The sequence below is a fragment of the Drosophila willistoni genome, assembly GCF_018902025.1.
Source record: "Drosophila willistoni isolate 14030-0811.24 chromosome XL unlocalized genomic scaffold, UCI_dwil_1.1 Seg142, whole genome shotgun sequence".
NCBI classification, from domain to species: Eukaryota; Metazoa; Arthropoda; class Insecta; order Diptera; family Drosophilidae; genus Drosophila; species Drosophila willistoni.
The window spans coordinates 5,609,213-5,622,776 of NW_025814053.1; the positions used below are offsets into that span (position 1 = coordinate 5,609,213).

The 13,564-nt window shown below is 36.6% G+C and overlaps 2 protein-coding genes across 3 annotated transcripts; one reads left to right on the forward strand and one right to left on the reverse strand.

The window, feature by feature from the left end:
• Positions 1-3,004: 3,004 nt before the first annotated feature.
• On the reverse strand, positions 3,005-4,057 carry LOC111518887 (titin homolog). The gene is made up of 2 exons (XM_023177013.2): positions 3,983-4,057; positions 3,005-3,906 (listed from the first exon to the last, which is right to left on the reverse strand). The coding sequence occupies exons 1-2, from the start codon at positions 3,992-3,994 to the stop codon at positions 3,262-3,264; spliced, it is 657 nt and encodes a 218-aa protein (XP_023032781.1). The 5' UTR covers positions 3,995-4,057; the 3' UTR covers positions 3,005-3,261.
• Positions 4,058-4,081: 24 nt separating this feature from the next.
• On the forward strand, positions 4,082-4,699 carry LOC124460524 (chromodomain Y-like protein). Of its 2 annotated transcripts, none has more exons than XR_006954436.1 (2): positions 4,082-4,175; positions 4,230-4,699. XR_006954436.1 is itself a non-coding variant. In XM_047011532.1 (2 exons), the coding sequence occupies exon 2, from the start codon at positions 4,243-4,245 to the stop codon at positions 4,609-4,611; it is 369 nt and encodes a 122-aa protein (XP_046867488.1). In that variant the 5' UTR covers positions 4,157-4,175; positions 4,238-4,242; the 3' UTR covers positions 4,612-4,699. The 2 variants fall into 2 exon arrangements, 1 of the variants encoding a protein (XP_046867488.1); XM_047011532.1 differs by having other exon boundaries at positions 4,157-4,175; positions 4,238-4,699.
• The last annotated feature ends 8,865 nt before the right edge of the window (positions 4,700-13,564 follow it).

The following is a 13,564-nucleotide window of genomic DNA, read 5'->3' on the forward strand; positions in this document are numbered from 1 at the left end:
GAGCAACGAGCAAAATACAATGAAAAGACAGAGGGTGGAGAGACGGAGGCCGAACAGAGAACAAATAAGTTTGTTGATATATTTTTATGATTATCTGTGTTCTTAATACGTGGCCAGTGAGTCAAATTTAAACAGAACAGAGTCGAGTAGAGCACAGGAGATCCTTGCCTTGCCTTGCCTTGTCGACCCAATGGTTACAACGGCTATGAAATTAAAGAGTCTCCTCTAACCTTTCCCCCATTTTAATGCACGTGAGTCATATTATACACCTAAATGCCTGCGGAGCCATTTGACTCCGATTTCGGTTTGTGGCCAAGTGAAATTTATATGCCCAGACATAATGAACTTGAAGCACTTGCACGTACACTTTTCCCCCTTTTTCTGTCTGTCTCTCTCTTTTACTCTATGGGTGTGCGGAAGTTTTTTTGGAGGGAAGTGAAGTTGGGGGGGGGGTTAACATTTCACTTGCACCCAGCAGGCATTTTCGGCTGGCAAGTTTTCGGCCACAGTTACAGTCACATGTCTGTGGGCTCCAATGCATTTGGTAATACATAAACTAAACTACTGCAAGGACAACCAAACGAGCAGGACATATATATATAGACGAATGGACGGACGATATGAAAGGACGAACGAAGGAACAGTTGTGCAAGGAATTGGAGTTGCTGGGCTGGTTTCGTTTGGTTTGGAGTTGCCTTTTTTGCCAGCTAAGGGGGAAAAACAGCATGAAAATCATATTATAAATAAATTATGCAATTATAATTACACAAGAAAACTACTTGGGGCGAAACAACTGGCACACACACACACACACACACACCAACACACATGCCATGGAGTCCTCTTAGTTCTGGGCTCCTGCTGTTGAAAAAATGCTCAAAGTTGTCAGGCTTCCATTCTCTGCCATTCTCTCTCTCTCTCTCTCTCTCTCTCTCTCTCTCTCTGTTTCGCTCACTCTATTTTCCTCCCTTTCGCTCTGGCACAAATAGCACAAGTACAGGAAAATAATTACATTTTACGTGTTCCTATTAATCTTGCTGAGTTTTTAGTTTTAGTTTTGCCCACTAATTCACTTTTTAGTTTTTTTCTGCTTCTTCGTCGTCTTCTCTTTCTTCATCTTCTCTGCTCGCCTCTGTTTTTCCTCTTCTCTTGTTTCTTTTTTGCAAGTTTTTCTCCCAGTTTCCCCCCGTACACACATACATACATATGTATATACTTTACTCCCATGTATGTATGTATATAAAGTTGCTTTTCGAATTCAATTTTCCTGCTTTAGTTTGCTTTTTACTTCGACCATCAGCACTCAACACCAGGCAAAGAGTTAGGCGACTGAAGCAGAATTGTGGCGGTGGCCGAGGGGGGAATAATGAAAGAAAGGAGAGAGGGATCAAGTGACAAACAGCTTTCAAGAGGGTAAGGATATGTGCGAGTCTGTAATGAAATGGTTACCGGAACACGAACCAATACTGGGACATTGACTAGATATCGATGGAGTGGGCTAAAAGTATAGTTGGAGTTGAAATTTAAAAAAGTAGCCAACTAATGGCCATGGAATGAATTGAAGAACAAATTAAGAAAACTCTTTACAAAAGCAAACTAATACATATATATAGAAAATGAGAAAGACTGAGAGAGAGAGAGAGAGAGAGAGAGATTTAGATTATTCTAAATCATTAGCAAATTTGAGGCTATAACTCACAACGAAAAAGATGGCCAAAAGATTCACAAAGTCAAAGGCCACTTCAGTTGGCTGGTATACCAAAGTCGGTGCAAATGACTTGCTCACACCTCAACTCAGTCCTCGACTGAAGCGGGAATTACTGCCACGCCTGGTGGACCCAAATTAAATGGGTTACGTTACGGTTTGATAATAAAATTCCAATTTTCATATCTTTGTCTGATTTCATATCTGTCCGAAGAAGGCAAACACACACAAAACAAAAAAACAAAACAACAGAACAAGCACAAAAAATGAAATGAATAAAATATTTTAATACTCTGACCAGTGGCAACAACAACAACAACAACAACAACAACAACAGCAACAAGGACAACAGAAATGGCATCATCAGGACACCAAGTCCCTTTGGGATTTTATGGCTGAGAAGTGGAATGGGAGATGCTGCAACTAATTATGCTTTATACCATTCGGTGGTTTGCTCTTTTGCCACTTAGCAACAACATAAGCTGCTTAACCCACTAAAGCCACAAAATTGAAGCACACACTCACACACACACTCACACACTCTCACTCACACACGCACAAATCTCATTAAAGTTGCGAGCATGTTTCAAAATTAATTTCAGTAATTCTCCACTTGACTGTGGCGTTTGCTCCCATTTTACTACCCAAGCATACACTTTACAGCAAAAAGGGAAAATAAAAACAGGAAATTCCTTTCTAAATGTTCACTAAACTATATATATATGTATATATCTTATATCTATCTTTCTGATCCGACATTTGCCAGTTAGTAAAACGAACAGAAATTCCATAAGATCACTTTGAAGCAAAAGTTAATTACATTAAATTTGCTAATTAGACAATAAAGTGTATACTGACTTCAGTGCAATTGTTTATATGAATATTAGTGAATCTATAAATGGGTTTTTGTAAATCATTTTCTGAATACTTTATTTGCACACCATCCACCAACCACTTGGTGCGCTTTTGGTTTTTGGGGTCATCATTTAGCCCCTTTGCACTTTTGTGTTGGTAATTTTACAGTAAGTTTTGCAATTGCATTACGTGTGTGTGTGTGTGTGTGTGTGTGTGTGTGAGGGTGTGTGTTAGCAGAGAGGAAAATTTCGAACGAGCTAGTCCTGCCGGATAATCGCATTGCTGGAAAGTTACATTAAATGGCATGAAATGCAATCAAATTACAATAATATAAGCGAAAATAGGAGAAAGAAGAAAGTTTTGCTCTCTCTCAATTCAATTGCGTCATCGGAGTCCCAAAACATTAGAAGCTTTTTTTTTTGCTTGATTGGATATACGTTTTACGATATTTTCGTTTATTTTTTATGCTATAAGAATTTTATATAAATGTTCAAAATCAGATTTCGTCTTTTTCTTTACGAAGGTGTTGAATTGTGTGTTCTTTTTGGTCTCCATTCTCTTTATTCCATTATCCTCATGGCATCTTTGTCGTTTTTGTCTTCACTTCATTCATTACCATCGTGGTTTCTTTGTGGTTTTCATCTTCACTTCATTCATTATCATCGTGGCTTCTTTGTGGTTTTCGTCTTCATTTTCAGTGTTCAAATCAATGATTTTTTGAGAATTTCGTCGATGATTTGTTCTACCATTTCTTCGACATTCTGCTCTTTCTCGTTGTCTACATCTTTCTCCTCTTTCATTTCATCGTCTTCCTCCTTGCTCGGATTCTTCTTCTCCTTCTCGTCGGCGAATTTCTCTTCTTCGACCCCATCCATGTTCTCCAGCTTGATCTTCTTTGGAGGCGAAACTTGCTGCATCGTTTCCTCTTGGTTTGCATTTTCTTCAACTTCGAATTTAACCTTCTTGTGGTTCTTCTTCTTGACTATCTTCATTTTTATCTTCAAATCCTGTTTTTCGTTTCCAGTATTCTCCTCTTCCTTCTTGTTGACCACCTCGTATATCTTCCTGCATGCTTTCTCTTCATCGCGCCTGGCAAATCTTTCCTTCAAATCGTCCAGCTCCTTTTCCAAGGCTAGGCATTTGCGATGAATGCGATCCAAACGGTTCTCAAAGGAGCTATAGCAGCAAAGCAATCTCGGCGTATACACATAACGCTCGAGATAGTTAACAATGTCCAAATTGAGCAGACGGCAGCTCTCGCACATGCGAAACTGCGGCACATGATAGCGAAATTGTGACGGTGGAAAGAATAGATTGCACTCGGTGCACATTAGAAGGTAGCGTTCCTGGTTTAAAAAAAAATGGTTTAAAGAAATTGGAAGTTTTAATCCAATTTATTAATAAAAAAAAAAAAAAACTTACCTTGCGATACATTTTGTTCCGTTCGTTGTGAAAACTGGAGAGAAATGAGAAATGATTTTCCTTTTTCTGATACTATTCAACTGACAAACGTCAAAATGAACTTAGAGATACAACTCAAACGATTTGATTTATCGATTAAAGGGTGAAAGTTATTTCTCCTAGGGACTTCAAAAACTGAGCAATCTGCATTGAGGTAACTTCCGAGCAGAGAGCAAGCATTGATAGATTGATTTAAATTAATATGTAGTTTTCCAGATAAAATGTCAGAAACGTCGTCGAAGAGTACAACGAAGACCCAGAGGAAGGCCAAAAAGCAAAAGAAGAAGCCAAAAATGGCTCGACTCGCTCGGAAATCGATGTGCCCATTGGGAGAAAATCAAACAGGAATCTCAAGCGTTGCTGTTGGTGAGCTCAAGGCGATTCCTGAGGAAGAGCTACCGATACACGAAGTGGAGGCGGTCGTTAGCCATCGTGTGGTGAATGGTAGAACTGAATACTTTCTGAAATGGAAGGGTTTTCCCGAATCGGCCAACTCATGGGAACCGCGAAGTCATATTCTGTGCTCTGAACTGTTGCGCGAATATTCAAGAAAACCACGAGAATTGGCGAGGAGTTTTCTAATCGTCTAACACATACTCTCCATTTTTTGTATCGCTGGCAATCAGTTGAATAAAACTCTCTGAGAGCAAGAGAAAAAGAGAGATAGAGACAGGATAAGTGATGAAGACAGTCAAGGTTAAGCAACTGGGTAGTTGGAATGCCAACCACACTGAGTGTCGGAGGGTTCTGTTCAGTTTTTCAATTAAGTTACATAACGAAACGAAATGAAACGAGGAGATGGTCGTCGAAACGGCAGCTGCAGCCAGCAACCTTCTGCAGTTGGTTCCAACAGAGCGTCACTCTATTCAAATGAATCCCCATTTGGCTTCCACTTGACAATGGGCACACACACACCGACTCTGAACGGAATGTGGGAAAGGTGGGAGGTGGGAGTGACAGTGGCAGGGGGAAAGAAAGATATGGAGAGTCGGTGAACTTAATTTGGTCACACACAATTGATTCTTTTTACCAGGTGCTCCACTCGTCTCCACTGCGTCTCCATTGGATTCTGGATTGTTATTGTTTGAGAGAGCCACAGATGATGGGAGTGGGAATAGAATTGAAAGTTAGCGCAGGACTTTCAACTGGGGCAACTACGAGGACATTGTGCAAAACTCGTTTTGTAATTTGTGGCTGAAACAATGCAATTAAGTTGACATTAAGTGAAGTTCGACTCCAGCTACGTTTTCCTTGTTGGATTTTTTTGTTGTTTCTTTTGCCTTGGAAGCTTGGAACATAGAGGTCACCACATTTACCGCACACTGTCATCCAGGTGTGTGTGTGTGCGTGTTTCACACACTCACTTGCCCACTCTAATGGCATCTAAAAGGTCATTCCTGTGGTCATTTTGACATAAAACATTTTTGAGAAGCTGAAAAAACATTTTGGAAAATAGGCTACGGGGCATCATCATCATCATCATCATCATCATCATCATGAGGTTAGACTTCTTACCTGTTGTTTGGCCAAAGAGTCGAGAGAGAGAGAGAGAGTTTTCTTCTCTTCTTGGCCCTAGTTTAAAATTTCTTTTGCCACATTGGGGTTCTCTAACCTAACGCAAGCTAAACCATGATGAGCATTCAGTCTCAAAAACATTCCACATCATTCCAGCCATAGTCGCTGGGCACAAAGATAATGCTTCAAAACAAACAACAACAACAGCAACAAGAAGGAACTCTAAAGAGAGTGAGCCAAATTGCTGATACCCTTTGCATTAAAAGAGTTAGTTGTCTAGTGTGGATTCAATTGTATGGGAAACTTAGTATGTATATTTATCGCAGCGATTGTTCATTTTAATCAAGTATCTATATATAGGCGCACAAATGCTTTCATCTAAATGACTTCAAATGGACCCTTTTCAGCACCTTGTGAATGGATAAAGGGTATAAAAAGTAAGAAAGGATTGTGAATTGCCCACACACACACACACACACACACACACACACACACACACAGACATCTATACATGACGACACTGGCACGTAGAATGGCATGTGGGTCTGGGTCTGGGTCTGAGTCTAGATCTGGGTCCTTTGCCTATGGCCTAGACATGAGTTTGGGGTTTTTGGGTGCGTTTATGTGACAAAAGCAGCTGCCTTTTGTTTAGCTAGCGCATCCTTCTCACTCTCTCTCTCTCGCTCCTGACTGCCGTGTTAGCTGAAGCATTCAAATAATTAAACTCATCAAGTTGGCTCTGCCTTTGCCTGAGACGGGCCGTCCGACCCCCCTCGCGCTACATTTCCTCTATGCTTTTGCTCTAATCTTCTTTGTTTTCTTTTTATGCCAGCGAGTCCTCTCGACCACATCAACTCATACACAGACACACCACCCACCCACACACACACACACACACACACGCATAATCCTTGATCTTTTGCTAGTTCTTGACTCTGTTTGTTCTCCTTCTTATTTGGTCCCTGGCTTGCTATCTGTCTCTTTTTCTCTCTCTCTCTAAATTATTAATTAAAGTATTTAACAAATATGCAAAAGTTTACCATGAGTATGCCTTTTCGTCCCGCTGCCTCCAGCACGCCCAGCCCCTACCTCTTTGCCAGAGTTCATTCTGCAGAGTTAATAATGTGGCCAACACGCACACACACACACACTCAGAAATGTTGACTTTGCATCTTTTTGATGTGTTTCATTGCCGCATCAAAGGCGGCCTCTCGACAAATAGTTAAAATGTCTATTTAAAGCTTGCTACTTCTTCTTCTTCGCATTCACTTCTTAATCTTCCTTCCCCACTTCCACATGGCTGAGAAGAAGAATCTAGCCACTAGCTAAACCAAATTCCAATCCCTATGACAAGGACATTTCTCTAATATTATCTCTTCGTTTTGGTTAGGTATATAAAAGATAAAAAGATTCTATTAATAGAAATTGATATTGAATTGAGCAGAGAAAAGATTCAAGTGTGACCTGTTGGCTTATCAAGGATGTGACAGTTGGAAAAGTTTAGACAGACCTTAATCAAAGTAAGCAGAGAGGGATAAATCACTTTTAGCCACCTGAGATTCTGTGTCTATAACTGCTCGGGCAACTCTATCATTCAAATTTATCGTCATTCATGTTATCGATAATTAAAATTGCTCGAAAAATCATATCTCGAAAATGATTTTAACAAATTTTGAGTTCTAATTGAAAATGAGTTGTGGCCTTTCGTGGCAAATCTCGATCCCGCTCGCTAATTCCACCAAAGTTTAAATCGTAATTATTTTAGAATTTTAGTTGAAACAGATTCGCCCGTTCTATCCATTTTCTTTTTTATTGTAGATATGAAGATATTAAATATTCTTTATTCATGCTAAAATGAAGCTGTGGATGGACAGGCACATCATTATTTAAAGATCTTTTCTTCAGTCCAGTCCAGCAGCAGCTTGTCCATTATTTGCTTATGCATTATGCGGGCGCACTTGACTTGGACTTGGCTTACTACTTAGCAAGGAGCTACGGCTCTTAGGCGGATGCGTGGTGGAGGGGACTCACTTTTCTGCACAACTTTCTTCTTCTGGCAGAGAAATCCTTTTTACTTAAATCCTTCGCCAACATTTGACCGCAACGCCACGTGCATTTACGTAAGCTGATTACGCGAGTGTTTCGAACGTTCGGTCCGAACCGCTGGGCCATTAGGCAACCTGCCGCTGGAAAGGACACACACACACACACAGAAGAAGAGAAGAGAATGATGCGAAGGCAGATGTCTCATTACGGGAGGGGCGGTGAAAAGAGGCCGGGCGGATTGGGGGTGGTGAGTTGTTCCGGCTTGTCTCATAAATATTTGCCAAGACGCCCAAACGAAATGACAGCCTTTTGGAATGCGAATGTCAAGTGGATGCGAATGTGAATACTTTGAATTACTAACAACATTTTTAACATATTCACGCACGGGTCGAGCATTCCACTGACTTCTGTGATGGGTATTGGGTCTGATCTCAGAGCTGCCATTTGTATATAAAGGCGTGTGTGTGTATGTGTGTGTGTTATTTTTTACTTGTTTTTTAGCTGGTTTTTGCTGTTGCGGCTGGTGTCACAAAATGTAAACGTTGCCAAGTCCTTTGGCTACACTTACAAACGAAGAAGATTAGGAGGACAAGGAGGAGTAAAAGGAGAAGGAATATATATATATATATGTGTATCTCTGTAGGTTGCCAGCACTTAAACAAAACGAGACGACAAGTGCCCATAGTGATGATGCCGATGCCGATGACTATGACGATGGCGATGGCGATGCCTGAACCCTGGCACCGAACCGACCCTAAATCGCATCTTATTCCATGGCACCGTACCGCACCGCACCGCACCGCACCGCACCGCATCGCATCTCATCTCTTTAATTCAAATGCAAAACATAGCAAGCCTCGACCTGGCTAGGCCCCTGGCCCCGCCACAAACCCCTCCTTACATTCTCTCTCCCTCTCTCTGTCTCTCCCTCTCTGTTACTTCTTATTCCTTTGCCAGTTAGGTGAGTGCTTCACGTTTAAAGATAAATAATGCAGCAGCCGGGCAACAAATGGGCCGAAGGGGACTGCTGTCCTTACTGTGTGTTCTTCGCAAGCCATGAAGCGGTGGGGGGAGGGGGGGATAGTGGTATGAGAATTGAGAACTGGGTTTTCTTCAGCTGTCAGCTCGCAGCATACTCTTACCTGGATGAGGTAGTAGTAGCCCATGGACAAACAAACACTGTACAAAATCGGTTGGGGTTAAAAACAACTTTCGATTCGCACAGATATTTGTATACACTGAAAAGTAGCTTTGTTTTTTAATATTACCATATTTTTCTTTCAGTGCAGAGAGAGAGAGAGAGAGAGAGAGAGAGAGAGAGCAAGAGAGCTAGGCTTTCGGTACTCAGTTCTGGATTCTCGTTCTTGAGCCGCTGTTGACACATAGTTTGTAGTTGGCAAACAGCAACAGCAACAGCAGCGCAGCAGTTGCTGCTGCCTGAAGATGCTTTGTATAAATTTGAATATTTAACTGCACAACAACAGCAACATTTCACTCAAATCTGCTGCCTACTAACTGCAGTCTCAACCAGCAGCTTCTTGAATTCTGTTCCACATCCTCCTCATCCTCATCTCCATAGTGCGAGCCTCATCCTCGTGTCTCTTGTCTCGTGTCTCTGGCATAGTTTGTAGCTCATTTGGCATGCATGTGTGCCGCTGACATAACCAAAGCAAACCAAAAACAAAAAAAAACACGAAATAAAACCCAAACCTTATGAAAGACCCCGAAAAGAAGATGATAAAGAGTCAGGAATATTGCCTGAATGTGTGTGTGAGTGTGTATAACCGGAATACTTACATAAAAGTATTAATTACTTTTATACCTACATTAGGCTGAATCTTTTTATATGGATCAAAAGTGTACTCAAGTAGGATTTCAAGAAGAAGAAGAAGAAACTTTTATTATGGAACATGGTTTCTTAGATGTCCTTGATATGCACTTTCTTCAGCTTAACTTTCTCTTCATAGTGATCGAAAATTAACTTCAGCCCCCCATAAAGAAAACACATTGAACAAAGGAGATTGCTTGACATTTAGTTTTATATTTCATTTATTTAGTTTTATTTTTAGTTCATTAATTAATTCATTAGTTTTTCATTTATTTATGCTTAGACCCTTGATATCCTCAGAAGTGTGTGTGGTGTGGTTTTCTTTCTTCTTCGCAACTTGCTTCATTATTCATTATATAATCATTATTTTTGTTTTCTCATACGTCTTTTTTCGACTTAATATATATATGTATATATGTATATATATATCTATATATATATACATATATTTATATATACATATAGATGTATGTATATAGGCATATATGTATGTAGTCCCATATATGTATATATATATATATATAATGCCATTACTATTTGTATGCATATATATATATATATCTATATATATATATATATATGCTTAGTATTTGCTAGGTAGGTTTTCTTTATTCTCATTTTATACTTTTTGTTTTTGTTTTTTTTTTTTTGGGGAAAATCTTAAAAAAAAATTGTGGTTCTTTTTTTTGTTTTGTTTTTATTTCAAGAGGAGAATTTGTTCTACAATATTTTCTTTTGTTTTTTGTTTTATATTTACTTAGATTTTGTTTTTGTTGTTGTTTGCTTCGTGATATACTACAAATTTGTTAAGTTTGCTTGCATTTTTCTTGTTCTTGTTAATAAATATATTTTTGCTGTTTCTTTTTTGTTTTTTTTTTTCTGTCGCTGCTGCCTTTTGTTTTGTATTTTTAAATTAATTGTGTTTGTTTTTTTTTTTTTGTTTGTGGCTTTATATTTTATTATATCTCATAAATTCTTGTTGTTGCTAAATTTTGTTGTTGTAGTTGTTAGTTGTAGTGCCATGTGTGTGTGTGTGTGTGTGAGTGTGTATGTGTATTTTGAGAGTGTGTGCAAAACATTTAAATGTTTAATTTATCTCAATTGTTTCCCTGTTTCTTTATTTGCTAAGTATTTTTCTTGTTTCTTGTTTTTTTTCCTCTTTTCTTTTTTGTTTTTGTTTAATATTTATTATCATTATTATTAATTATTATTTTATGGCCCTCTAACATAAATATACTAAAATACCATTTTTTGTTTTGTATGTTTTGTTTTTTGTTGTTTTTTTTTTTTTGTGTCGTATTTACATATAAATATTTCTGTAGTTGTTGTTTTTTATGGATTTATTTATTTTTCTTCCTTCTTTTTTTCAAGCCATATTTATCTTATCTCTTTTGTTTTTTGCTTTAAATTTTAGTTTAATGTGCACTTTTTTTTGTCTTTTTTGTTGCTTTTGAAGCAATTTAATTTTGTTTATTTTTTTTTACTTTCTTGATTTTTTTTGTTTGTTTTCTCTTCTTTTTGTTTTGTTTTAATGCTTGCCAAATTCTAATAGGTAACTGACTCCTGCTCTTTTTCAAAATTGTTTTTGTTTTTTGTTTAATTTTTTGGTTTGCCAATTAAAAAAATGATCGAATGAATGGAAAAATTGGGGGGAGGAAAACAACATACAGAGAAATGCAAACGAAAGTTTTGAAAGAATATCGAAATTATACAGCTATTTAGCCAATTGGATATCCTTTAGTTTATATAGATTTGGGACTTGCAACCGTTATGAATCGTAATAATTCTTATTCGTTATTTACAAAGCGTTTAATTTCATATGCAAGGTGAAAATAATCCCCATCGAACTGTATTCTAATGTATGTCTAATTGACCGATCTGAACTGAAAAACTCTAGAAAACCCAAGGATACAGAAGGGGGATTTTTGTTGACACGGTCAAGTGTATAGTTTAAGCGTTTTTAAAACCGATATACAAGGAACATATACATATATAATAAAACTGTGAACGAAACTTGCCAACAGATTCCAGTAACCATTATAAATAACGGTTGCACTCCCTAATTTCATATATATATTCATACATGTATGTAGATAATATTTTATATATACGTAGACCATACATCTAGTTAAGTTATGCTTGTCCTTATCTTTACAACTATTTAGGCTCGAGCGACATTTTCGAAAAAAAAGCAAAAAAAATGGAAAAAAACTAGACAAATGACATTGCAATATGGTAAAGCTTAACATATACATATATATATATATATATATGTGGATGTTCCTTATGGATCCACTTAGGTTAGCCTTATGCTTTATAATCTTAGATATATACACACAAAACACTCTCTATCTCTTTCTAGGGCCAATCAATTTGGCTGCACAGGGCGGAAAAATTTGTTTTCTTTTTCTCTCCTTTTTGACCCTGGCTGGTTGTTGGTTGTCTCTTTCTAATTTCGGTTCTTGTGTTTTGTCTAAATTTGAAAGCTTTCTACATATCTATCGATTTCTCTTTATGCTTTCCAACGCGCATCTTCCTGTTATTTTTGGCCACATTATGGTTTTATCTTTTCCTTTTTGGTTTCTTTTTTTTTTCTTGCAAAAATTTCATTTCAAAAATTTCATTTTTCAATTTGTTAATTTCCGCAAAACTAATTCAGCAATTCTTATTTTTCTTTTATTCTTCACTTATTTAGTATATATATATAATATATATATGTATGTGTATATATATTTATCGGGTTTTTCATCATATTCCACTTTCACATACAAACAAAAAAACAAAAAACCTTGTCTATATATTAGTTTTTTTTTTACAAATATGTTTTTAGGCGATTTTTTTTTTTTCTTTTTTTGCAATAAATTCGATAAGCACCAATTCATGAACAAAAGTCAAATCAAAAAGGGAAAGCAAGAAGAGTAATAAACCAAGAAAAACGGGAAAAAGTTAACATTTTTTAGAAAAATTTAAAGTTGAATTAATTGTTTTCATTAATTTTCTCTTTTTTTTTTGTTGAGTATTTTGCAAATGGACGGAAAATGAATATTTATGTTCTTTGCTCGAATTTGAATTCGCTTGAAGTTAAATATATATTCAAAACTGAGCTCCATCTGAAATTTTTAATACTCTCGACTCGAATTTCCATTCATTCTCGATTAGCAAGCGAAAGTTTAAAGTGAAATTGCAAAAAACAAACTCGAATTCGAACTGAAAATTTTGCTGACTATGTTTGGATCGAAAGATTTTCAAGTGCTTTTCATTTTCGTTACGGTTTTGTTTTCGATTTCGATTTAATACTGGCTTTGTTTTCAAGTGATTGTTTTTGTTTTTGTTTGTTTTTTTTTTAAGTTTTGTAAGCTTTATTTCGATTTATTTGTTTTGTTTTTCTTTTTGAGATGATCTCTCTCTCTCTCTCTCTTCTCTTCTGCAGCTTTCAACTTATAAATAATAACAAATTATTACACAGATTGTTTTACTTTTTAATAATAATACATATAATAGATATATACCTACATATAGTTGATCTCTATAGCTAAAAGATATTCAAAGACAATGACATACGAAAAAAAAAAAGAAAACGAAATACAAATGTGGGGGAAATAAATTATTTAACTTCAACTTAGTCATTAAGCATTACCAATGGATTTTATATGCTATAGGTTTATATTTATATTAATATTTATATATATATGTATGTAAAATTAAAAAAAAAATTGTTACCTAAAAGCTAAGTTGTTTTTTTATATTATATGTATATATATATATGTATATATATATATGAATAATGATCCATGATTTTTGTTGAATTTCTTTTCTCTTCCTCTTTGTGGATAACAAACTTTTTTCATGGAATACAAAAACTGATGCGGGGGTCTTTACGAAAATCGAATTCCAAACTGAAACTTCGAACTCGAAACCCAATTTAGTTGGATATTGATCTCGTAAGTCGACCAGCTGGTTTAATCCATCAGTTAATATAATTATTATTATTATTATTCTGTTCGATATTGGTTTACTATCTTTTAGCTCCTGTATATACATTCATATTGGGTTACATATACATATATATATGTATATGTATATATAGGTTTGCATATGTGTGGGACATTGCATCGTTTAGATGTCTAACATCCCATACATATACATATCTTTCT